Below are 24,505 nucleotides of genomic sequence, written 5' to 3'. Positions count from 1 at the left end.
GGGAAGCCCCGGGTCGGCGAGCCCTTTCCGCCTCGCCTTTGGACCCTGACTGGAGGCCGGCGGGCGGGGGAGGGAGGGAGAGCGGCGCGAGGGGGCGGGTCCCGGCGCCGCCGGGCGCTGATTGGCCGAGCGCGTGTGGAATCGGGTGATGGGAAACGCAGCGTGGCTCTCGCGTCCGCTCCTGCTCGGCTCCCTCCTCCCTGTGGCGAATGTGCTGCGCGGCGACGGGTGCTTACGTTCGCGGGGTTTGGCTGTTGCAGGCAGGAGCTGGGAGGAGGCGGCAGCGGCTGGAGCAGCAGCGGCGGCAGCTGGGAGGAGGTGGTGACGGTGGCAACGGCAGCGTCGGGGACGATGGCGCGACTGGTGGCAGTGTGCAGGGACGGGGAGGAGGAGTTCCCCTTCGAGAGGAGGCAGATTCCCCTCTACATAGACGACACACTCACGGTGAGCGGGCCGGGCCGGGCTGGGCCCGCTGCTCCCCTGGCAGCTGTTTCCCCTCCTTCCCCTCCCCCAGGCCGAGCGCTGCGCACTGGAGAAAGAGTGTGTTGCAACTCCTAGGCGAGGCCTTCTCCCCGGCAGGCCCCACAAACTCGTCTTTGCAGCCAATCCCTCAGTACCCTGTGCCGTTCCAAGGCCCGCGCTGCTAACGCGGTTTGAGCCCCTCTCCCCAGATTTTCCTTCCTGTTGAACCCTCTTCATTTAACCCTCTCCCTTTAGGAGACTCTGCTTTTTGCCAAAGCACGCGCCTTGGAGAAGGGTTGAAGGATCTTGGGCTTTGGGGCCTATCCCTTACAGAAACCTCCTACCCTCGGGGAGACTTAATTATCTGAAAATGTCGCAGCTGCATTGCTACCTGTGTATTTTCTGTTTTAATGCCTTAGCTCTCACTACACAAGCGTAATTACCGAGGGCAGGGTGACATGCTCTTGCACACTAAAGATTGCACTAAAATGATTCGGTTTCGTTGTAAGTAGTCTCACATTGTCTAGCACATTCAAATTCTTGAAATGATTGTGTTGCTAGGCCATGACTCTTCAAAATGGGCTTTCTTGTTCTTCTTTAGTTTACAGGTTGCCTTTTTGAGGGGCAGCGAAATTGTTGAATGTGTAAGAGTACTATAAAAAGCGGATTGCTCATCTTGAGTGTAAAGACCCAATCCTGGGTAGTTTTATTTTTTCATAAGATTTGGTGCTGACCCTCTGCCCTGTGTTGCTGTACCATTTCCCCTAAAAGGAAATGGCAGAAATTTGAATTGAACCTGAACAGGAAATGAGTGCAGTTGCTTGTCACTATTTATTAAGAAATTAAATGAACCTTTTCTTGATGTCTTTTGAAATTTACATTTTGCTGATGTTGACACTGGGTTATATATTTGCCTATTTTGATAAGATGTATATAAGATTTCTCCCCTTAGCATCTTTGGCTTTTTTGCTGTTCAAGGACAGTTGAATAGCAAATTTTCTTTCTTTTTTTTTTTGCAAATACCTACCGAAGACTTTCACATTTTATATAAAATGCAAGTCATTGTAGAGATGCCAGTCTGTGCCTTTTTGCTACTCTCAATTGAGATTTGATTGAGCTACAGTGCTTTCAAAGCATTAAAAGAGCTGTTGAATATCTGTTTGTTAGGACTTTTCAAGTGAAAGTATCTCTAATTACTCCCCCCTTAAAAAGGCAGATAGGTTTTTAAAAATTGTTTGTATGCCCCGTCGTGATTTTGGTAAATTAAAAATTTTGCGTTAGAAGTGTAATGGACTTGCATGTTTATTTATTTAATTTTGGCTTTTTTTTTTTTTTTTTTTTGAGATGGGGTGTCTCGGGGTCATCCAGGCTGGTCTTCAATTCTGGACTTAAGTAGTTCTCCCCACTAGGTGGACTGCAGGAATAAACTATCATATTTTGCTCCGCACTTGTATTTATTTATTTATTTGTTTATTTATTTTTTTGAGATAGGGTCTCACTATGTAGTTCAGGCTGGCCTTGAACTCACTATGTGGCCCAGATTGACCCAGAACTTGCAGGGATCCCTTCCCACGTGCTAAGATTACAGGTGTGCACCACCACACCTTGCTTGCAGTTGTATTTTAAATAGATTAAAAAAAAAAAAAACGAAAAACCAAACACTGCTATCAAATAAAATCTTTCTTAATGTGGAAATCTTTGGTAAAAGCTTATTTGTTGATACTCTCTCTCCCTCCAACATAAACACTTCTGAGGTACGTGGATAGTTTGATGTTAGTCTTTTAGACTTACTGTTCCACAATGGCTTTACAGTGTATTTAAAAAAAAAAAATCGTAAGGATTTGGATATAAAATTATTCTAAAATATATCAAAATATAAGGAAAACCAACATAAATTTGAGTATTTACAAAGTTTTAAGATACTTATTTTTTCTTTACACCTTTTTGTGGTTTTGTTTTGTTTTTTGGTACCTGGAATTGAACTCAGCACTTGCCATGCAGGTGCTGTGCTGGTGAGCTATATTCCCAGCCCTCTTTACAACTTAATAGCCCAACATTGATATGAATGCAGCACATTTGTACAACTCTCATATAGCACTTTTAAATGACCAATATACTGTATATGGTGTATTTTCCACAATTATGTGAATTTCTAAAATTTTCATAGAAAAATATGTAACCTTTCACTGTGCTTTAGTACGGCACTTGTTTTACATTGCACTGGGTGGTTGAGTTTTGCTTTTATTGTTTTATGGGCTTGTGACCAAGGCAAATAAAATTAAAGATTACATAAATATCTCAAAAAACCATTTTATTTAGAAAAAGGTGCAATATTTCTTTGCTTTTGGAATGGGTTTTTGTCACTAGGGATTGAATGAGATGTTTTATTTCTTACTTTGTCTTGGAAACTTCTGCACAGTCCATTGAAGGCTGTTCGTGAATGAATGTTAGTAAAACCCCTGTCAAGGATATTTAATCAAGGATATTTAATCAAGTTTCTTTGAGGTCCTTTCTGTCCAGTTCCACTTAAAGGACAATGGAGAGCAAAGTACCTATTTGGGAGAGAAGAGGAGAGATGAAGATGCTTGAAGTTTATACTCTTCTCTGGTCCCTTGATAGTTTGATGTCAGTGTGTGCCCAAAGTTATTAATATTTGGTTTGATCTTTGTACTTGGGTCTGGAGGCAACATGCTGAGCAAACCTAATGTGATCTTTCCAGTACAATAGTCTTAGGATCTTGTTAGTAGCTAGGTGTTAGTCCAGTTATAATGTTTCCACTTCACAGACGATTACAAATATTATTTTAGTAAGATGCTGAGAACACTAGCCTCTGGTAAAATCCTGAAAATTGGCGATTTTAAATTAGGTTTATAAAATGAAATTAAGCTTGTGTGTGGAGACGCAGCCTCTCTTTTTATGTTACATGTTATATTTACATTTAACAGATTTCTGTAGTAGTTTAGCAGTTGTAAACACTTGTGTACAGTGCTGAAATTTGAGAAAAATCCCAAATCAGTAAGATGGTAGTATATTTAGGAAAGTATTAAGCTATGTGGCCAAATGCTGTTCAGTGTTAATAGATTATAAAATACTTGATAGAATACAGGTTTAATTTAGAGATGTGTTTGAAGAATTTTTAAGCAAATAGTTTAAAAAATAAATTACAGGTCTGGGCTCAGTAGCGCATGCCTGTAAACCCAGCACTTGGGAGGTTAAGGTAGGAGGATCACTGCGAGGTTGAGGCCAGCCTGGGCTACAAAGTGAGTTCAAGGCCAATCTGAATTGCAGAGTGAGACCCTGTCTCAAAAACACCAAAAAGCAAAACAAAACGGTCCTCCTGCCAAGTGCTGGGACTATAGGGATGGATCACTATAACAGGCTTATCACCCCACCCACCCCACTCCCATACTGGTGAACTCAGGGCCTCCCACATGCTAGGAAGGTGTACCATCACTGATGCATCCCTATCCCTTTTTAAAATTTTTATTTTATGACAGTCTTGCCAAATTGCTGAGGTTGGCTTGGATTTGAGATGTTCCTGCTTCAGTCTCCTAAGTGCTCAGATTATAAGCATGAACCGACATACCTGGCTCATTTTTAAAGTTTGTTTTTTTTTGTTTTTGAGAGGAGTACTGGGGATTGACCCAGGGTCTTCACACTGAACTGGGCCCTGAGCCCTTTTTTATATTTTATTTTGAGATGGGGAGAGGGTCTCAATGTTGCTAAGTTGCCCAGGCCGGGCTAGAACTTGCAGTCTTTTCTCCTTACCCTCCTGGACTGTTTCTTCTACATTTTTAATGGTCATGTAATATGTTGTGTGATACCTCAATGTAATTATCCTTGCATTATTGGACATAGAGGGAGTTCTAGGTTTTTGCTATGAGTAGTACTGTAAGAGTATAAATAATGAATTAAATCTTTGCATTAAATTTTTCCCCCTCAGGCTTTTGGAAATAGAATTACTACAGGGAAGAATACTAATGCTTTGAAAAATTCTTTATACATGCTATCAAATTGCTACAATATTTCTGGAACACAGTTTACCCTTCTAATTCAAACCTATTGAAATGGACTAGAAGAAATTCTGATACAAATTTTCAAATGCCCAAGACTTTAAAAGATAATAAATGGTAGCATACTTACTCGGGAATTACATGTTTAGCATTTGTTAAAAGTTTAGTATTTAATATTTTCTTTCAGTTTTTCTTGATTTAATATTTAATTTTACCAAAAGTGATAGATGTTACAAATTGCTATGCAGATGAAATAAAAGTAAAATCAAAGTGACTGATTTTTTTAACAGTAATTTTGATAAATACAAATTTAATATTGTTGGTTAGAGCTAATGAGAATGAGCTTAAAAACAGATTTTCTTGTGGTCAGGAAAAACCAGGACAGATACTTAAAAGTGAAAGTGGGTGATGGATTCAATAAACTTTATAAAGCCGTAATTGCAGCACGGTGACTTGTTCTATTTTTGGTTAGCTGTGGATAGGCAACCTCATCATGCAGCTGAACACTAATGATTCCTCTGTGAAACCACACCTGAGTACTTAACAGGACTGTCTTCCTGTAGGTAACGTAGAATCAAAGATTAAGTCAAAGAAGTGGTTTTTAAAAATGGAGAAAAGTAATGGTACTAGCCTCTTTTCCTTCCTCATTTTTTATTGTATTCTCTTAAACAGCATGTGGTGATTAACTAGCAAACAGTAAGATAAAAAAGAAATTGTTCTAAATGTTTGAAAAGCAAGGACATTGTAATTATTTAGGGTAGTCTCTAGTCAGTGTTACAGAGTAAATTCAAAGGACAATTTAGTATTATCTAAGCCAGTGAATCCAGAAAAGACAGTAATAGCTTAGTGTTTTTTTTTTTTGGGCGGTACTGTGGATTGAACCAAGAGGTCTTCTACCACTGAGCTACATCCTCAGCTTTTTAATTTTGCAGGGTCTGCCTTGGTTGCCCAGGTTGACCTCAAACGTGGAATCCTCTGTCTCAGCCTCCTGAGGTGAAAATGAAATGATAAAAATGAGTTTTTTCAAAATAAAACTCTTTTTAAAAGGATTCCTAAAGCAAATATTATACATACAATTGTAGTTTCAAACAAGTCAACCCAGGCGTGGTGGTGAATGCTTTTATTCCTGGCACTCGGGAAGCTGAAGCAGGAGGATCACATGTGACATCAAAGCCAGCCAGGGCTACGTAGTGAGACCCTGTCTCAGAAGAAAAAAAGTCAGTATTTTAGGAGTGTTCCTTGTAAAACAAAAGATAAGAATAAAACCATTCATTTACTAAGTCAAACTTAAGATTTCATGTAAGAACCAGGTTAAAGAGGCTTATTTGAGGGGAGAGATTGAACCCACAGCATCAGGCATGCTAGGCAATTGCTCTACCACTGAGATATACCTCTAGCCCGACGGTGAAATTTCTTAGTATGTTAATCCCTGTGGTGATTCCAAAAAGCATAATGTGAGTTAATTGAGCTAGTAACTGTTTTAGTCATTTTTTTGGACAGAATTTCCAATACTGGGATTATTAATTTGTATTTCTAGGGAGGCTGAAGCAAGGGATTGTGGTGGTTTCGAGGCCAGCGTAGGCTACGTAATGAGTTCAAGCCCAGCCTGAACTGCGTAGAAGGACCCTGTTTCAAAAAAAAAAAAATTTTTTTTTTTAAAGGTTGAGTAGGTTTTGTTAGCTGTAATAAATACTCAGTACAATATAGATTGTTAGGTATTTTACTCACTTATTTGGGTTATCCTTACCAGATTACTTAGAGCTACATCGTTATACTAGTGGCTTCAGTTTACTTGGTGGTGTTGGTAAAGCTAATAGTATACAAAAATACTTACGGTAATACATACCTAGTATGAATGAGGCTGTATTGTTACTGTTACACCACTCTTTGAAAGTATTAATGAGAAGATTGAGGAAGAAAACTGAAACAAGATCCTGGAATTGATAAACCTGAAAATTGAATGATGGATCTTTGAAATAGTGAGATTTGGGGAGATTCCCCCCCATCTATACAATGCTGAGAAGAGTAAAAGCTATTGGGATAGAATCTTATCTCTGAACATGTATAATAATTATAGATTTAGGAGCAAGGAACACTAACCCCCTGAATTTGGGAAGGATAGGGGCACATAAAGAAGAAATAATCATCCTACCAGTCTACTTTGTAGAAATAGCTACATGTTTCTTTTTCTGCAAGATAAAATATGCACATGTAAAAATGAGAATCACTGTACATGCAGGTTTTGTTACACACAGTGAACTCCTCAGGGTTAAGTTGCTGTTTGCATCATTGCCCTTCCTCTTAAAATCTATTTCCCTACTTCATCTGTCCAGTATTACTTCCTTACCAAATCAAGGAATGATCTGAATTTGTTGTTAATGAGGCCTTGGTTTATTGTTAGAACAAGAATGTTTTAAATCTTTTTTGTCTTTTTGTTTTTGAGATGGAGTCTTGCTATGTAGTCCAGGCTGGGCTTTGATTTTATCGTGTAGGCCAAGCTGGCCTCAAACTTGCAGTGATCCTTCTGCTTCAGCCTCCTGAATGCTGGGATTACAGGCATGCTCCACAACTCCTGCCTTAAATCTTTTACTTCTCACGTAGAAGGAAGAGAATGGTCACTTTTCTTAAAGAAGCAGGTGTTGGGCAGGTGTCTTGCCTGCAGTCCTAGGTTCTCAGGAGGCTGATGCAGGATGATTTCAAGTTTGAGATCAGCTAGGGCAATTTAGCAGGACTCTGTTTTAAAAAGACTGGGGATATAGCTCACTGTGAGAACCTGGGCTCCCTGCCTAGTAGTATACTACAAATCCAAAAACAAAACAGGTCTTTATGAATGTAGTTGGAGAAAGGAGGGGTCTTTTTAAGATCACATTCAACCAGGTGGTGTTTTTGATTTAGTTTTTGCCTCAGACAGGTGCCTATCCTGATGTCACTGTGGGTATGTAGGAGTTTGAGGTCAGTCATCTGAAAATAGTTTCTCCTAGCACAATATGTTTGCTCTCTTTAATGTTGTTTCATTTAAGATGTGTATATATTACTTAATTTCATTGTTTTGGGGTCATACTTTTTTCACATTACAACTTTGTAGTTAGAATACTTCCTACTTGTTTGTTCATTTGTTTATTTATTTATTTAGACAGTGTTTTACTATGTAGTTTAGGCTGGCCTTAAACTCAGTATGTAGGCCAGGCTGGCCTCGAACTCATGGTGATCCTCCTGCCTCAGCCTCCCAACTGCTAGGATTACAGGTATGCCCCACCCTGCCCAGATGGAATGCTGCTTTATTTTTTTTCTTTTTGGTCTTTTTGAGACAGGGTCTTGCAATGGGGTTCAGGCTGCCCTTAAGCTCACTTTGTAGCCCAGGCTGGTCTCAAACTTGCAACAATCTTTCTGCCTCAGCCTCCCAAGTGCTGGGATTACAAGCATGCACCACCATGCCTGGCTAGAATGCTTCTTTTAAATGTGACATCTTAGGACCAGGGTTATAGCTCAGCGGCATAAGCACCTGCCTGGCAAGTGCAAGGTCCTAAGTTCAATTCCTGGTACCAAAAAATAAAAAAAAATAAATGTGACATCTTGCAGTTAAAATGACTTTTTGTGGTACACAACTATGGTTAAGATTTGTGGCATTATAGATCAAAGAAATGTGTTAATTGCTAACTTCCATTATTTGATATACTGAAATATTCTGGAGAGCTTTGTCTTTTATAGTAGTGAAATTTGATAATTGAATAAATACATGTGTGTCTTTTTGTTCATAATTAGAGCAAATGGCATGTGCTAGGTAATATCCTGAGATAATACAGATTTTTTTTGGTGGTGGTACTGAAGATTGAACCCAGGGCCTCAGATATGCTAGGCAAGTGCTCTTTCATTGGGCTGTATTCCCAGCCTGATATGTAGGTATTTTCAAAGACAGTTATAAGATCTAGTCCATAATTGTGAGGAATTAACTAAAAATATAAGGGTATTTGTTTTGTTACATGCTATTGTTACTGCAAGAAATACTTTATTTTTAAATTTTTTTATTTTTTAGATTTAAGAAATACTTTAAAATGCAACTTAATCCTTACAACCACTTTGTGAAGTAGATATTGTTGGTTGTTTTTGTTTGTTTGTTTTGCAAGTGAGGAAATTAACTATTAGACAGGGTAAGCAACTTACCCAGTTATGACGTCTGTGTTAACTGACAGTTTGGATTAAGTCGGTCTTGTTTCAGTGTCCTTCCTCCTGACTGTGTGACTATACCATTCCAACTTTAGAAATCTGTATACTATAGTTGGATTTTTTTATAGTTTTTTTTTGTGGGAGGGGGAAAATGTGGCTTAATCCTGGAGTGTATCAGACAAGCTGTATAAAGTATTAGAAGAGGATAAAATTATTTTATCTCTGTTCTGTTTGCATTTTAAGATGGTGATGGAATTTCCTGACAATGTGTTAAATTTTGATGGGCATCAGAATAATGGTACACAACTAAAGCAGTTCATTCAGGTAATAGTTTTTTTTAAATGAGTGTTTTTAGGTGTGTGTGTGTGTGTGTGTGTGTTAAAAGAATCATTTAAAATTTAGCCATAAGATTTTATTTTAACGTGATTCTCTAGGTATTAAAGTGGCACTGAAATTGCTTTCATTTTTACGGTTGCTATGGTAAATATAGTTATGTACCTGATTTATGGATCTGGCATGTGAAAGAAACTTGGTGGTGCTGTGTGAACATTTTACATGTCCATAAGGCTCTGATTTCACCAGGCCATCTTTCTTGGTTTCTAAAGGTAAGGTATGCCACTTATTATTAAGAACTTGCTGGGGCTGTGGATGTATTTCAGTGATAGAGTGCATGTTATAGAATGGTTGCCTAGGATGCGCGAGGCCCTGGGTTCAGTCTTCTGCACCTCGGAAAACAAAAGTGCACTGTTGAGTTTCTTCTGTATGATAAATTTGTTCAATTAAAAATATATATTATGGACTTTCTAATTTTTATTTCATTTCTGAGAAATGGTACTTAAGTATATAATGAAAGATAACTTGTTTACTTCAGAACTCTATTTCTACCTTTAGAGAAAACTTTGAATAAAAAAATGAACGTTAATGTTGGTAATTATCTTATTTTCCCATCTGTTTTTGGTAAATCTGCAAGTCTTAATTTAGTGTAATTTTATCAAGTAGAAGTTTTGCCTATTTCTCTACAGCTGTGGTTCTTGATCATTTTTATAGCTTGTCATAACCAGCAGGTAACATTCATAATACAGATGAGTTGTTCACTGCAGGTTTCCACATACAAGAAGGCCTATAAGAAAGGCCTTATTCTTTCCCAGTAAACCATAACATCTGTCCACACCAGCAAGTTGAGAATCGCTGCTCTCTGTGATCCTCATCCTACTTTGACTCCTATTGCTAAACAATAGTGTTAAAAGTTGAAAAGAGGACATGGTAAAACTGCATTGCATCTTTATTTTTTAAGTGCTAGTACTAGACTTAATACTCATTGAACAAGCTCTAGATTTCCAGATGTAGGGCTTCATCTTACTGTGCTAGGACTTAGCTTGGCATCCAGATAGACTTTGTGGGTCCATATGAGTACAGCATGGACAAGGCTGATTGTTTTGCCTTTCTAACTCAGTTGTGAATAGAGATGGCAAGCACTACCCAGGTTGTACTAACTGCACAAGGGTAGGAAGCAGCATCAGTGGGAATTATCTTACGATGCAAGATTCTTCATTTTTCTTTCCTTCTTTTTCTCAGCGACACAGTATGCTTAAACAACAGGATCTCAGTATTGCCATGGTGGTAACATCACGTGAAGTCTTGAGTGCACTTTCTCAGCTTGTTCCATGTGTTGGTTGTCGCCGCAGTGTGGAGCGCCTCTTTTCCCAGCTTGTAGAGTCTGGAAATCCTGCCCTTGAGCCCCTGACAGTAGGGCCTAAGGGGGTCCTGTCTGTAACTAGAAGTTGCATGACTGATGCAAAGAAGCTTTATACATTATTTTATGTACATGGGTAAGTATACCAATTAGAGGAAATGGTTTTGTTAGTTTTTTAAAAACTTAGCCTCAGTGGTTTGGTTTTCTACTTCCATAAATTTGGTTAGGGCAAAAATTGAGTAAATTTCAGTTTTTGTTTTTTTTTCTTTTGAGACAGGGTCTCACTGTGTAGTGTTCAGGCTGTACTTCAGCTCTGTAGTCCAGGCTGACCTTGAACCTACAGTGAACTTCCTGCCTTTGCCTCCTGAGTGCTGCAGTTACAGGCCTGTGCCATTACACCTGGCTTAATAGTTTATTGAGTAACTTTCAGTTTTTGCTTTCATGTAGAGAAGGATGTAAGCAAATGTATAATTTGTCAGGTGTAAGTTACAAAGAAAAATGAGTAATAAAAGGGTAGAGAATAAGTCAAATCAATATGAGAGGTGGTCAGGGAAGGCTCTTTTGATAAATGAGATTGAATATAGGCTTGAATGGAGTGAATGAAGGAATCATGCTGATACCTGGGAAAGGCAGAGATGGGACAGTAAGTAAAAAGATTGGGAAGTGACAGTTTCCTTGGCACATCCAGGAACAGCAAAGAGGTCTTTGTGGCCATTGTGGCCTTTGTGGCTAGAGCCACACGAATGAAGGGAGCAGTACTAAAGAGCACAGTCGAAGTGTAATGCAGGGTCCGACCCTGCAGCACTTTGTAGGTCATTCTAACTTCTTTTGTGTTTACTCTGAGTGAGGTGGGAAACTTTGGAAGGTTTTGAGCAGATGAGCAACACTGGCCTGAAGTTTAGCGTACTGTGACCCCAGGTATTGAGCGTAAAGTAAATGTGGCGGTGGGGGGGATGTAAGGGTAGCAGTAGGAACAGGATCAGAGGCTGTTTTATGACCCACGGGGAGGAGGAGGGTGACTTGGAAGGCAGCTATGCTCACCACTATACCACCAATGCAAACTTTTTTTTTTTGGTACTGGGAATTGAACTCAGGACCTTGCGCTTTCCAGGCAGTTGCTGTGCCACTGAGCTATCTCCCCAACCCTGTGACTTGGGTTAGAGTATTGGACATGAAGATTGTGAAAAACTGTAGGGTACTAGAAGTGTTTTGAGGCGTGAACCAGTAGGACTTTTGGATAGACTGATTAAGGGAGATAGCATCAGTGATAATTCTTAGATTTGTGGTCTAAAGAGCAGACTGAAGGTTTCCATTTACTAAGATGGACAAGACTGAGAAGAAGCAATTTTTCAGAGCTCACTTTTGAATGTATTAAGTTTGAGGTACCTATTAGATACCCACACACAGTTCATGGGGTGGCCTAGAACTGCACATTTGTGTCAGCCAATGAATATAAATCTGAAGACCAAACCCTGAGGTTTTCCTGGTTGGAGGTAGTAGTAGGGAGTTTGGAGTTTTACTCTGCCTGAGAAAAGAAGTTTTGGAGAGCTTTTAAACAGAAGAATAATGTAACCCAAAACTGGTTTTTAAAAATAATTTAAAAAATTTTTATTGCAGTCATCATGGGGAGTTGGTATGTGTACATGACACATTGCATTAGCAGTGTACCTAGCACTCCAATATTTTGTAACTAACTATGTGACTAGTAATATTTTTTTTGCCCACATTTATATAAATGTGTAATATCCTTGATCAGGAGAGATAAACAGAAATTTAATTCAAATATAGACTAAAGGACCTTGCACTTGCCGCAGGGGAGGTGCTACGCCGCTGAGCTGTATCACCAGCCCAACATTTTCTTTGTGTTTTGGTTTTTTTTTTTTTTTTTTTTTTTGGTACTGGGAACTGAACTCAGGGCAACCCTCCTATATCAGCCTCTGAAGTGCTGGAGTTAAAGGAGTAAATCTCAGGCAGGGGCTGTGCCTCTGAACTATACCCCCGGCCCAAAGGAGTGAATCGCATGCCCAGTCCCAGTACCTGTGTTTTAAAGGGATTGCTGTAGTTACTGAGTGAAGCCTAGAAATAGAAGGTGGTAGCATGGGATCATTTGGGAGGCCAGCTATTGCAGGGACCATGGACTAAGCTAGAAATTGGTGGGTTGATGAGGGTGATAAGAAGGGATAGGATTGTGGATATATTTAAAAGTTATTTGATAGGCTTTGCTGATTGGTTGGGTAAAAGGTGTCTAGTGGCATTACAGAGTCTATATTTGAATTAAATTTCTGTTTATCTCTCCTGATCAAGGATATTATACATTTCTATAAATGTGGGCAAAAAAAATATTACTAGTCACATAGTTAGTTACAAAATATTGGAGTGCTAGGTACACTGCTAATGCAAGGATGAGTGAGACAGATGCAGTCTGGGGAGAGAGCATTGAGTAGAGCAGGTTTCTGAAGGAAAGCATTTCAACAAACTAGGAATGGAGCGAGAAAGTGAGTGTACAGACTTGGGGTTAGAATGTGTTGGTGAGCCATTGTCAGGGTAGGTAATAGGTTTATAATACTTTAAAATGCACAGTATACCTAGGTAGGATGTAGAGATTTTTAAAATCTGAAAGAAAAGTGACTATTAATTAAACTTTCGTTGGTTTACTTTTTATTAGGTCCAAACTGAATGACATGATAGATGCTATTCCAAAAAGTAAGAAGAACAAGAGATGTCAGTTGCACTCCTTAGACACACACAAGCCAAAACCCTTGGGGTAAGTAGAATTGAATACCAAAGCGCTTCATTGTTGTTAAGATGATAAATGTTGATCATACTTAGTAAAAGGAGTAGCTGCATTGCTAGTTTCAACGCATTAATTGGTTATACTTTGACATAGGTCAAAATAAGTATGTCTCATAGTTTTCTGTACCTTTTTGGATTGCGACTATATAGAGTCTCTATAGATTTGATTTTAAGGTTTTTTTTTTTCCCCTCTTACGTTAAACATGCTTAGAAATAGTGAAGTTTTTGTAGAAATTTTAGGTAACAGTAAGGTTTTTGAAGTAGTCATAGCATCCTTTGATCAATAGCTACAATGTATAAATTATTTTTCTTATTTAGGTCTCCCTAATAATTTGTCAGTGATTTAAAACACAAATGCTGTGAATCAGTTATGTTGGAATGTATTTTTGTAACTACCTTGCAGTTTTCTTCTTGCCCAGGTGATACAGTATCTGATGCTGCTTTTACCCCATCTCCAGCCACAGTGCCGTTGTCCTGTACAAAATTGCTTAGGGGTAGGGATGGCAAGGAGAAGCCATGGAATTTGAAGGGGGTTTCTAAGAAATACCTTTTGTTTTGGAGAGAATGGGTTAATATAAAACTATACTTGTAGCCCAGTAAGGAGGCATATACCTGTAATCCTAGCACTTTGGGAGGCTGATGCAGGAGAATCTTCCTGGGTGACTTAATGAGACTCAAAAGTAACAAAGAGTGCTGAAGATACAGCTCAGTGGTAGAGTGCCCCTGGGTTTTATTCCCAGTACCACCAAAAAAAAAGAAGAAAGAAAAGAAAATTGGGCATGAGGACGTGTGTCTATAATCACAGCACTCTGAGAGGCTGAGGGAAGAGGATGGCAAGTTCGAGCTCAGCAAGACCCTTCTCAAAATGAAAAACAAGAAAGGACCAGGAATGTAAATCATTGCCAAGTCCCTGGGTTTAACTCTCAGTATCAAAACAAAAACACTGAGCTAACTGTTAGTTTTTAGTATCTCAGTGTCATTGACTTGTTATATAGAATTTTTTAACCCTACTGTAAGATCTAGATGGTGAAGTTAATCTCATAATAGTAAGTTCTTTTTTCTATATTAAGAAACCAACACAAATTTTTATTTGTTTTTGCTTTTTGGTTTTTTTGAGACAGGGTCTTGCTGTATAGTTTAGGCTGCCCTTGAACTTGCTTACATAGCTCAGGCTGGCCTCAAACCTGGGGCAATCTTTTTGCCTCAGCCTCTCGAGTGCTGGAATTAGTGCTGGGATTACAGGAGTGTACCACCACATCAGGCCAAAATTTTTTTTTTATCATGAAATGTGTCAAACACAAGAAACTGGAAAGACTGCATAAGTAGGGGAGATTTTCCTTTTGGGGATGGTCTTTCTGTGGTGCCTAAGCTGGACTTAAGTGTCCTCCACCTCAGCCTCCTCAGTAAAAGGAGGCTGAGGACTATACAAGACCTGTACACCATGTATCTACACCTGGGCCCTGTAGTTATCAAAATTTGCCATATTTCTTTCTTATTTTATTTTATTTTATCTATCTATCTATCTATCTATCTATCTATCTATCTATCTTTCTGAGACAGGGTCTCGCTGTGCAGTTCAGGCTGGCCTTGAGCTCACTTTGTAGCCCAGGCTGACCTCGAACTCACAATGATCCTCCTGCCTCAGCCTCCCAAGTGCTAGGATTACAGGCCTGCGCCACCATGCCCATCTTCTTTCTTATTTTAAAGAGAAAAAAAATTTCAAAACAAGATAATAGGGTAATAGTGGTTAATACATTGCGTATTGTTACCTTTAACTTAGTTACTCAGAGTACAAGATACAGGCATTCAATTGTCCAATATTAGCACAAACTTCTTAATGAACTAAGAGAAATTAGTAGTATAACTATCTTAACTATCTTTATATATATATATATCTATATGTATATATAGGTATGTATATATGTTTTTGTTTGTTTTGTTTTACTCTTCTTTCCCCTGTCCCAGTTTCTCTTTCCTTTTAAAGTTTCTTCCCACTTTACAATATCTGTTGTACATTTTGGATCTTATTTACTCTTTCAGCTTCTCACACGAGGGAGGCAATATGTTTATGTACATGTGTCTTGTTTATTTCACTTATGAGGATAGTCTTGAGTTGCATCCACTTACCTACAAGTCTCTCATTTATCCTTCTTTATGGCTGAGTACTACTCCATTATAGAAAAAGACCACATCTTTTCTATCCATTCCTCATTTGTTGGGCATTTGGGTTGTTTCCAAGATCTAGCTATTACAGTTGTGCTGCTATAAACATGTGTGCACATATTGTTGTGGTATGATGTTTTTAATTCTTCTGGGAAGATACCCAGTGGGGGAATAGCTGAGTTAAATGGGACCTCCAATCCGAGTTTTTTGAGGAATCTCCACACTGATTTCCACAGTGGTTGCACAAGTCTACACTCTCATCAACACCAACTTTTTCCTCACAGCCCTGTCAGCATTTGTTAGTGGTTGATTTCTTGATATTAGTGATTCTTTCTGGAGTGAGATAGAATCTCAGCATTGTTTTAATTTGCATCTCTTCAATTACCAGTCATGTTGAACATTTTTCATATATTTGCTGTTTGTATTTCTTCATCTGAGAAGTGAGTATATTTATCTCAGATGCCCATTTTTGGATTGAGTCTTTAAATTTGGGAGATCTGATTTCTTTTGTTTTTTTGAGTTCTTTAAGTGTTCTTGATAGTAAACCTATGTCTGAGGAATAGCTGGCAAACACTTTTTCCACATTGTGGGCTGTCTCTTCACTCTGTGGGTTGTTTCTCTTGCTGTGCAAAAGTTTTTCAATAAGATGAGATCCCAGTTGTTGATTCTTGTGATAGCTCCTCCCTGATCGGGGTTTTATACATAAAGTCTTGGCCTACACCAGTATGTTAAGAGTTGTCCCTATTACATCTTCCAGCAGAGTTAATGTTTCTGTTTTAATATTGACTCCAGTCAATCTTAAGTTATTATTCTTTGCCTTGTCTAGCAGCTGCTGGATTGATTTCTTGTGGTCCCTTGCTGTTTTTAAGAAACCTTTCTTTTCATGATTGCTAACCACAAGCCTGTCTTCTATATCTGAGATCCTGTCCTCACATTGGCTTAATCTGCTGCAAATACTTCCAGTGGAATTTTTATTCTCCTGGATATCTGCTTGAATCTGCATTATGGATTCCATTTCTCTCCTATGCTGAGCATTCATAGCTTCCATAATTTTCTTAAGCTCTATTTTCTTGTCTGTATCTGCTCGACAATCACTAAGCATGATTTTCATTGTGGACACCATCTCTGCAGTTATTTGAGAAATTATTTCTGATTTGACTTCTTCTAGAGCCTCTTTCAGTTGCTTTGTTGTTACCACTTCAGAGAGGCCAGGTTGGTGGCTTTCAAATTGTCCCACTCATTGCCTCTGGGTTTGCCTTTGGTGAACTGGTTGTCTAGGATTTCATCTTATAGGAGTGTCTTTTCATTATCTTTATTTTTTTTTTTTAGTTTAATTCCTGGGGTGATGCTTGTAAATTGCCTTTGGTGGGTTGCTTTATTGCTAGTATTTAGAACCCATAGGAAATGACTTCTGAGGTATCTTCCAGGTATAAGTGGTTTGGGGATTTTGACTCTGTTGCAGGATCTTATTTCTTCAATTTCTTTTTCTTTTTCTTTTTTTATACTAGGAATTGAAGTTATGGTTGCCAGGCAGGTGCTATGCTGTTGAGCTATATCCCCAGCCCGCTCCTATTTCTTCGATTTGTTGGGGATGAGAAATTGCTGCCTGTTTGGCCCAGCTCCTCGTTCTTTGACACTGTGTCATTGTATTTTATGTGACCTGTAGTCAACCTCAGTCTTGGGATACCAGGAAGAACAGCTGTTTGGAAAAATTATGTCACTTTTGGCTATAGTTGTACCATCAGCAGTGACAATAGCATCAAACACAGCCTAGAAAATGACAAACTGAGCTAATCATTAATTTGCCACCTTTAACCAAATGAACTAGATTTGTGGTTTTATAATAAAATCTAAACAAACCAGAAAATTACATGAAGTATACAAGTCCTTAATATGTCAATTTTGCCTTCAGGGACTAAAATTTAAAATGGGTTAGGGAGAAAATAGAGAAAAGGAAGAGACCACAAGTAAGGCTGGAGGACCAAGGGGGATCTCATTATCTTTGGGAAAGACTGGAGAGAAAGAGAGAAGGGAAGAGATAAAAAGAACAGAACAGAACAGAACCACAACCACAAAGAGGCTAGAAACCATGGTAATACTCATAGAAAAACAAGATCAAAAAATGAAGGAGGAAAAAACAAAAACAAAGCCACCAAAACAAAGAACAAATGAGAGGGAAAAAAATGTCCACTTCCAGATTTGTCTGTGCTGTCACCAGTAGATGACATGTGGACACAGTCCCGATCCATGCCGTTCTACCCCAGCAAGCCAGCAGTAGCTTGTTGGCAGGGTAGTGGATAATCTCAGTGAACCTGCACCTTCTGGCCAAGACCAGACTCATTTGGCCTGCAGCCATCAGTGCACCTTCCATGGGCCTGAGCCCAGCTGGGAGCTGCTAGATGGAGCCAGTGGCTGCTCTGAGTTCTGAGCTCATTTGGTTCCTCTCCAGAATGGCTGCCAGACAACTGCTGTGTCTCGTGGGATGACTGAGCCCTCAGCACTCACCACCAGCTAGTGTAGTCCTTCATGTGCACTCTTCCCCCTACTGCTGTGTCTTTCTTTGGAGGCTTCTTGGGTCCAACAGTCACTGTGTGTCCACAGATTTGAAATGCTCCTCTTGCACAGTGAGTCCCGTCTTAGGAAGAAGATGCCCCCGACTACCTCCTTCTTCTTTGAAGTTTTTCTCTTCACTCTCTCCGTGGGCTTCAGTTTGCACTTCAGATCCTTCCTTGGTGCTGGGTACCTACTTCCCTTCTCATCTTCCTCATGTTGCTGTAGTCTAGTTTCTGGATGGTGACTTTCAGAGAGGCTGTTTCTCTGCTGCTATGCCATCTTGGTGCTCCTCCACATTTCTTTTATGTGTCTACCTTTTTCCTTAGTAAATTTTTAGTTATTTACTTATTTAGTTTCTAGAGACATGGTATTGTTATGTAGCCCAGGCTAACCTTGAACTATGTACACCAGGCTAGGCTCAAACTTGTGATCTCCTGCCTCAGCCTCCTGCATATCAAGAACTTGGCAGAAACATTTTAAAGCAGGTTCAGGCATTGTGTTATTCTACCTACCTCAACATGCATCTCTAAATACATTGACTTTTTTCTTTTTTTTCTCCCTCTCCTTTTGAGACAAGATCTCACTATGTAGTACATACTGGCCTTGAACTCACTCTGTAGCCCAAATGGGCCTTAAACTTGCAGAGATCCTCTTGCCTCAGTCTCTTGAATGCTGGGGGAGTACATGTATATGCAACCACACCCAACTAACATTTTCTCTCATAACCACAAGGACATCATAACACCAACTAAATTAACTATTGTAATCTAATACCCAATTGACACTAAGATTTCCTCAATGTTACATGCTTTTTACGTTGGTTTGTTTGAATCAAGATCCAAATCTAAATGTGGTATCTAAATGTAGGGATACTCTGTGCAGCCTAAAGTAGTATTCTGAGGATAATTATTACTTTACGTACTTGATTAGTCAATAACTTTAGGGAATTCTTAATTCTGTAAATGTAAAATTCAGTTACCATTTTATTGTTATGTCCTGGGGGATGAACCCAGGGCCTTTGCATTGAGTTGCAACCCCAGCCTTTTTTTTTAAATAAAAGCTTTTTTTGTTTTGAGATAGGGTCTCATTTTCCCAGGCTCAGCTTAAATTTTGAATCCTGTGTCAGCTTCCCAGAGTGCTGGAATAGCAGGTTTGCACTACCACACTCAGCTTCAAATTTTCTTTTTAGAGAGTGATCTACTAGCTGAAGACAGAGAGTAGTGTGGTGGTGAAAAGCCTGCTCTCTGGTTTGTTTTTGTTTTGGAGGGTTTTTTTTTTTGTTTTTGAGACAGGGTCTTGCTGTGTAGTTCAGATTGGGCTTGAACTTGCTGTGTGGCCCAGGGTGGCCTTGAACTGAGGATCTTCTGCCTCAGCCTCTTGAATGCTGAAATGTCCCACTACATTTTTTTTTTTTTTTTTTAAGTGCATATCCCCCCACCCCACCGCCCTCAATGCTGGGGATTGAATCTAAGGCCTCAAGCATGCTAGGCAAGTGCTCTACTGCTGAGTTACCCTTCAACCCCTTCATGCCTAGTCTTCATTGAGGAACTAAGAAAGTACTAGGTATTCCAGTCTCTCTTAGACATCTGTGCTTATTGCTGCTGCCTTGTTTTAAACACCAGTCCTTCCAGTTCGTGTTGGATCCCATCTGCTCTTCTCTTCCAGTGACTTTGTCAGGTATCTACTTTTATATAATGGACATACAGTTATGTTTTCTGGTCTTCCAGCTTATAAGTAAAGTAAACCTCCATAAACTTCACTTTCCCCATCACTGTAACCTCACTACCTGGAAAGTCAGGTATTTTAGAAGGTTGTTTGCTGAGTATGGAATCAATACAATTGAGTTAATTGATCTTAAGCAGTTCCTTTCTCTCTTTCTTTTTCTCTTTTTTCTTTGTGATAACTGGGGATTGATCCCAGTGCCTTCATGTTGAGCTACATCCCCAGCCCCCTTTTAAAAAATGTTTTTCTTGTTTTGAGATGGTCTTGATAAGTTGCCCAGGCAGGACTTGAACTTCAAATCCTCCTGTTTTTGCCTCAGCCTGCCAGAGTACTGGTCATACAGGCACGTGCCATCACACCTGCCTAGGCAGTGTCTTTGGAGTAAAGTAGCTTCATTTACTCCCATAGACCAGTGGTGGCAAGTCTGTGGCATGTGTGCTTCAGCCAGCTGTTTGTTATTATTAAAAGGTTTACAAGGTCCACCATCACTGCCGTAGACTGTGTGGATAGCAGGCCAGTGAGTATAGCCTGCTTGGACAACATACTTTACACCTTGGATCATCACCTCTGTTGTGTGCTACTGTAACTCCCCAATTTATATATTTCCACTGTTAGCTCTGCCTTTTTTTCCTTTGTTGTGTTTGTTTAAACTTTCTCCAGGGAAAATACAATATAATTCATTAGGTTTCAGCCTAAAAAGTAGCAACAACCCAGGTTACCTTTTCTGAGAGTAATATCTGTGCAAGTACAGTGCACAAATACTACTATTTATTAGATATTATGGGATGTTATATGTGCTACATATTACTATTTATAGATATTATGTGATGTTATATATCCCATATCTGTGCAAGTACAGTGGGAACTCAGTTCACCAACTCAGTTCTCTCCATGATTCTGGTAGCAAACTGAGTTGGATGAGAACCAAATCAGATTTCCCAATAAGGTCGATATTGAACCTAACCATTGAACTTGATTCGGTTCTTGTTGGTTTGCAACAAGAATTGTTGAAAGAATCAAGTTCTTGAACCGAGGTACCACTGTAAGTCCAGATTATTGTCTGTCTGGAGCTAAGTTTGAGATCTGAAAGGACAGACTAGACCAAAGTTGTAGATTTATAGCGCATGATTTAGGGTTTTTCTTTTTGTATTTGTTTTTGAACAAGACCACAAATCCACTTTTATTTTTCATTAGTTTAAATCCCTGCAGGGTACAGCATCGCATGGATTCAGTGTTCAGTGGCCTTAGCAGGAACGTTGCTTTGGAACTTGGCATGAACCGTGCCGCTGTTTCCGTGGTCCTGAATTACTTTCTCCAGATCACTTTGGTTTTGTTTGGTTTACCACCTGGAGTCAGTGTGTTGTTTTTTGCTTTCTATACATAAGCACATCTCTTGCCCAAGTAGGATTCAGTTTCATCTGAGTATAACACCTTCAATTGGAAGAAGAGCTGTATGTTCCCTTTGGTTTTGGAGACCCTGCTTATAGCCAGCAAAAATGGCCTTGTACCACAGTCTTCCAGACATACTTGCCTGTTAGGAGTCCTGTTCCCAGCAAGCATCACCAGGCTCCAAGTTGGTGGAAAGAGAAGCATGATTGAGGTTTACGTTAGAGAACGATAAATCACCTAGATGGAAAGATTAGAGACAGAAAAAAGAATTCAGAGCAGTTGAATTCAGCATGGTGGCGTATGCCTCTAATCCCAGCTACTGTACAGGTTGAGGCCAAAAGGATTGCAAGTTTGAGACCAGCCTGGGCAACTTAGTGAGACCCTATCTCAAAATAAAAGAATAAAAATAGTTGGGATGTATCTCCACTCTTCAGTACGAGGGAGGAAAAAAGCCAAGGAATTAAATTTAATGTTGGAAAAGAAGTTAGTAAAGAAAACAGAGAAAGAGTGGCCAGATAGGCAGGAGGACACTGAGGTCAGAGTATTTCAGGGAGGTCTGGTCAGCTGTATTAAATACTCCCTGAGTTATGGAGGGCCCAAGTAGATACTGGATTAGGCAACAGTGAGGTAATTGGTGATTGTAATGTGAGGAGCTAGTGGTTGAGTAGAAGCAAAGAGTCCAGATTGTAGTGGGGGCAGGGTGGATACAGTATAAGGTGGTGATGGATTAAACTGAATGGAAAGAACAGGAGTAGAATAAGGAAGTGGACAACTTGATCTTGAAGGAATCTATGAAGGCATAAATATTTTGAGCTGTAGGTCATTCAAGCATAATTAGAAAAAAAGGAAGTATGAAAATTGACAGTAGAAGGATTTAATATGGCAGCTAGCGCAGGAGTTAAGTGTCTTTTTATCAGAAATAAGGGGAGCTGAACCTTGGCCTGAGCTCTTAGGAGAGGGTGTAGGGAGTTGAATTGTGTGTATGAGCTGATTGGGGTTGGGTTGGGGGTTGAGGAATAGCTGTGTAGCTATTAAGAGTAGATTAGTAAGTAAACACTCAGGTTTGTCCATCTCAAGTGTCTATGGTAATGGATTTCTACGACTGTAGTGAGACCTGCAGATCAGGCAGGAGCCAGTTGTTCCAAATCATGAAAAATCAAGGTAAGCTGGGTATGGTGGCACACACCTGTAAGCCCAGCACTTGGGAGGCTGAAGCAGGAGAATTCCTGCAGGTTTGAGGCCAGCCTGGGCTACACAGTGAATTCGAGCCCAGCTGAACTAAAGAAAGACCCTGTCTCAAAAAAAGGTGGGGGCCAGGGATTTAGCTCAATGGCACAGTGCCTGCCTGGCAAGTGTGAGGTCCTGAGTTTGATTCCCAGTACCTCCCCACCGAAAAAAAAGAAAGAAAGAAAAAAAAAGGCAAATTAAGGTGATTATTCTAGAATAGAATATAATACGTATTTCTCTTAGAATATATACCAGCACCATATTGAATCCAGGGGCAGAGAGTTGAGTTTTTAAAAAATTACTTGTCTAGTACTTATTACTGATTTAGAGTATGTAAGGTGTTCATTTTAGTGTGCTATCTTTAATAAATGTGTTTCAGTTATATTAACCAGTGACTTTTCTAGCTACTTACAAATATGAAGGTAAACGTTTTGTTGCCCTTGCCTAACTACAAAAAGGAGTGGTTTTAAGAAAAAAATTTACTTAATGATTATGTGAAATAAAGACTTATTAGAAATTTCAGTTTGTGGGGCCGGGGATATAGCTCAGTGGCACAAGCGTCTGCCTAGCAAATGCAAGGTCCTGAGTTCGATTCCTAAAAAAAAAAAAAAAAAAAAAGAAATTTCAATTTGTGGAAGGTTGATGCATGTTTATAGATGAAAATACAATTTTTTCGGAAATTTCGACTTCATTCCAAGTGTATTTACTTGTAAAATGCTTTGTTCATAAACCAGTTGATACCTTGTTAACTGTAAATATTTTAAATTGTATCAAGTAAACTTAATAGTTAAGCAGTTTTTATATAGATGTGAGCACGTTTAAGTAGTATTTTAATACAATTAAATGTGTAATCACTATACATGTTTGCAAACTTATTCTAATAATACCTTATCAAAGAGTTCATAATTTTAATTTACACTGTAGAAATTATTCCTTCAGATGATCTCAGTGTCACTAAGCTTTGTACCATACTGTACCACAGTGAAGGGAGCAGTAGCAGTGTCAGTTCAGAGAAGTTAAGTACAGATAAGAGAAGTAGTGAAGACCACAGGAAGGACAGCAAGTGTAGGATCATTTTCCATTATGGACCTTTCCAGGGAACAGCCAGGTAAAATCAAGCAATCCTTTGTTCAGCCTTTTGAAATGTCTTAACCCTTAGATATTCTCTTTTCACTAATATTTGTTCTTTCTGCAGAGGTTGTTGGATGGATGTATGGGAACTAATGTCCCAGGAATGCAGGGATGAAGTAGTTTTAATTGACTCTAGTTGTCTTTTAGAAACACTAGAAACATATCTTCGAAAACACAGGTAAGTCCAAGGTCATTGTGATACGGTATGGAAGGTGCCTTAACTGTCAGCCATAGCCTTGCACTGCCCCCCTTTGGTAATAGTTCTCTGGTCTTTCCATTGGTACCAGGCCCCAGGAGGAGCTTATTGCCAGGGTGGGCAATTCCTATTTGAGATGCCGCTCAGTGGTAGCCATGTTTGAACCAATGTCACCTTTTAAAAAATTTTAACCTCTTGTTTCCAGACTTTCAAGAAACACAGACTGACTGAATTAAGCAAAGTAAATTTAGTCATTTTGGGAACCCTGATACTCTGTTTTTATGATATAATCCCAGTGGCATTTGCAGGATTATAAAATTAAATTATCACCATTTTACTTTGTAATCATTCGAAGTATTCTGATTTGTTTGCCAAAACCTTTAAATAGAGTTGGAACTTGTGTGTTTCAAATACTATAAAAGTAACTTCAGATTTTTCTTTTTAGAATACTACTTTTACAAAGGAATTTTCTAAGTGTCATTAACATTTGGAAATTCATAGGGAGGGAGAATGCAGTAGGAAAGGAAACTGGTAAGGGAGCCATCTAGAGGTGGGATTCTTGGTGGGAGGGAGTTCTGCGGTTACGAATTTGTCTCATGTTGTATGTTCTTTGACTTTGGGACAGATTACACAATTACTTTGGGGCTGTTTCTCAAAATATATAGGTAAATGGTAAGGCTAGTGGAGGCACCAAGATTGTTTATTTTGTATGGCAGTGAGCTGATGACTTAACCTACATACTAGGTATACCCCCCATGGACTCACTTATTTCCCTTTTTGTTTGGTTATACCCCAAAGAGTAGAAAAATATATCAGTTATTTGGAGTTGAGGGGGCTATAATAGACACAAAACATGTATCTTTCCTTATTAAGTATGAATTGGTTAACCCAAAAGATAGCATTTTGGGAGGTGAGAAATTACTACTTATCAGAGACAGTGTTTTGGAGTTTTCTGTGTTTTGGGGTAATGTTTTATTATTCGTAAGAAAGTAGAGTCCA

General features: G+C 39.2%; 1 protein-coding gene and 1 pseudogene across 6 annotated transcripts in view; one reads left to right on the top strand and one right to left on the bottom strand.

The window, feature by feature from the left end:
* The window catches only part of Ggnbp2 (gametogenetin binding protein 2), a 40,381-nt gene that overhangs the window by 414 nt on the left and 15,462 nt on the right, over nt 1–24,505 (top strand). For 3 of the 6 annotated variants that reach the window (XM_005393944.2, XM_013519329.1, XM_005393946.2), the window contains exons 2-7: nt 261–444; nt 8,883–8,963; nt 10,215–10,468; nt 12,998–13,096; nt 23,162–23,287; nt 23,375–23,488. In XM_005393944.2, coding sequence (XP_005394001.1) covers nt 352–444; nt 8,883–8,963; nt 10,215–10,468; nt 12,998–13,096; nt 23,162–23,287; nt 23,375–23,488 — 767 coding nt within the window. In that variant the 5' untranslated portion in view covers nt 261–351. Of the gene's footprint in view, nt 1–168; nt 445–8,882; nt 8,964–10,214; nt 10,469–12,997; nt 13,097–23,161; nt 23,288–23,374; nt 23,489–24,505 lie in introns of those variants that run through there. The other 3 variants (XM_005393949.2, XM_005393947.2, XM_013519328.1) reach the window with 2 other exon arrangements.
* On the bottom strand, nt 19,820–21,280 carry LOC102030261 (annotated as a pseudogene).

Source organism: Chinchilla lanigera, unplaced genomic scaffold (genome assembly GCF_000276665.1).
Source record: "Chinchilla lanigera isolate Chin_1 unplaced genomic scaffold, ChiLan1.0 scaffold00050, whole genome shotgun sequence".
Classification (NCBI taxonomy): domain Eukaryota; kingdom Metazoa; phylum Chordata; class Mammalia; order Rodentia; family Chinchillidae; genus Chinchilla; species Chinchilla lanigera.
The sequence above is the reverse complement of the archived record's forward strand: the minus strand, read 5'-3'. Positions and strand labels throughout refer to the sequence as shown.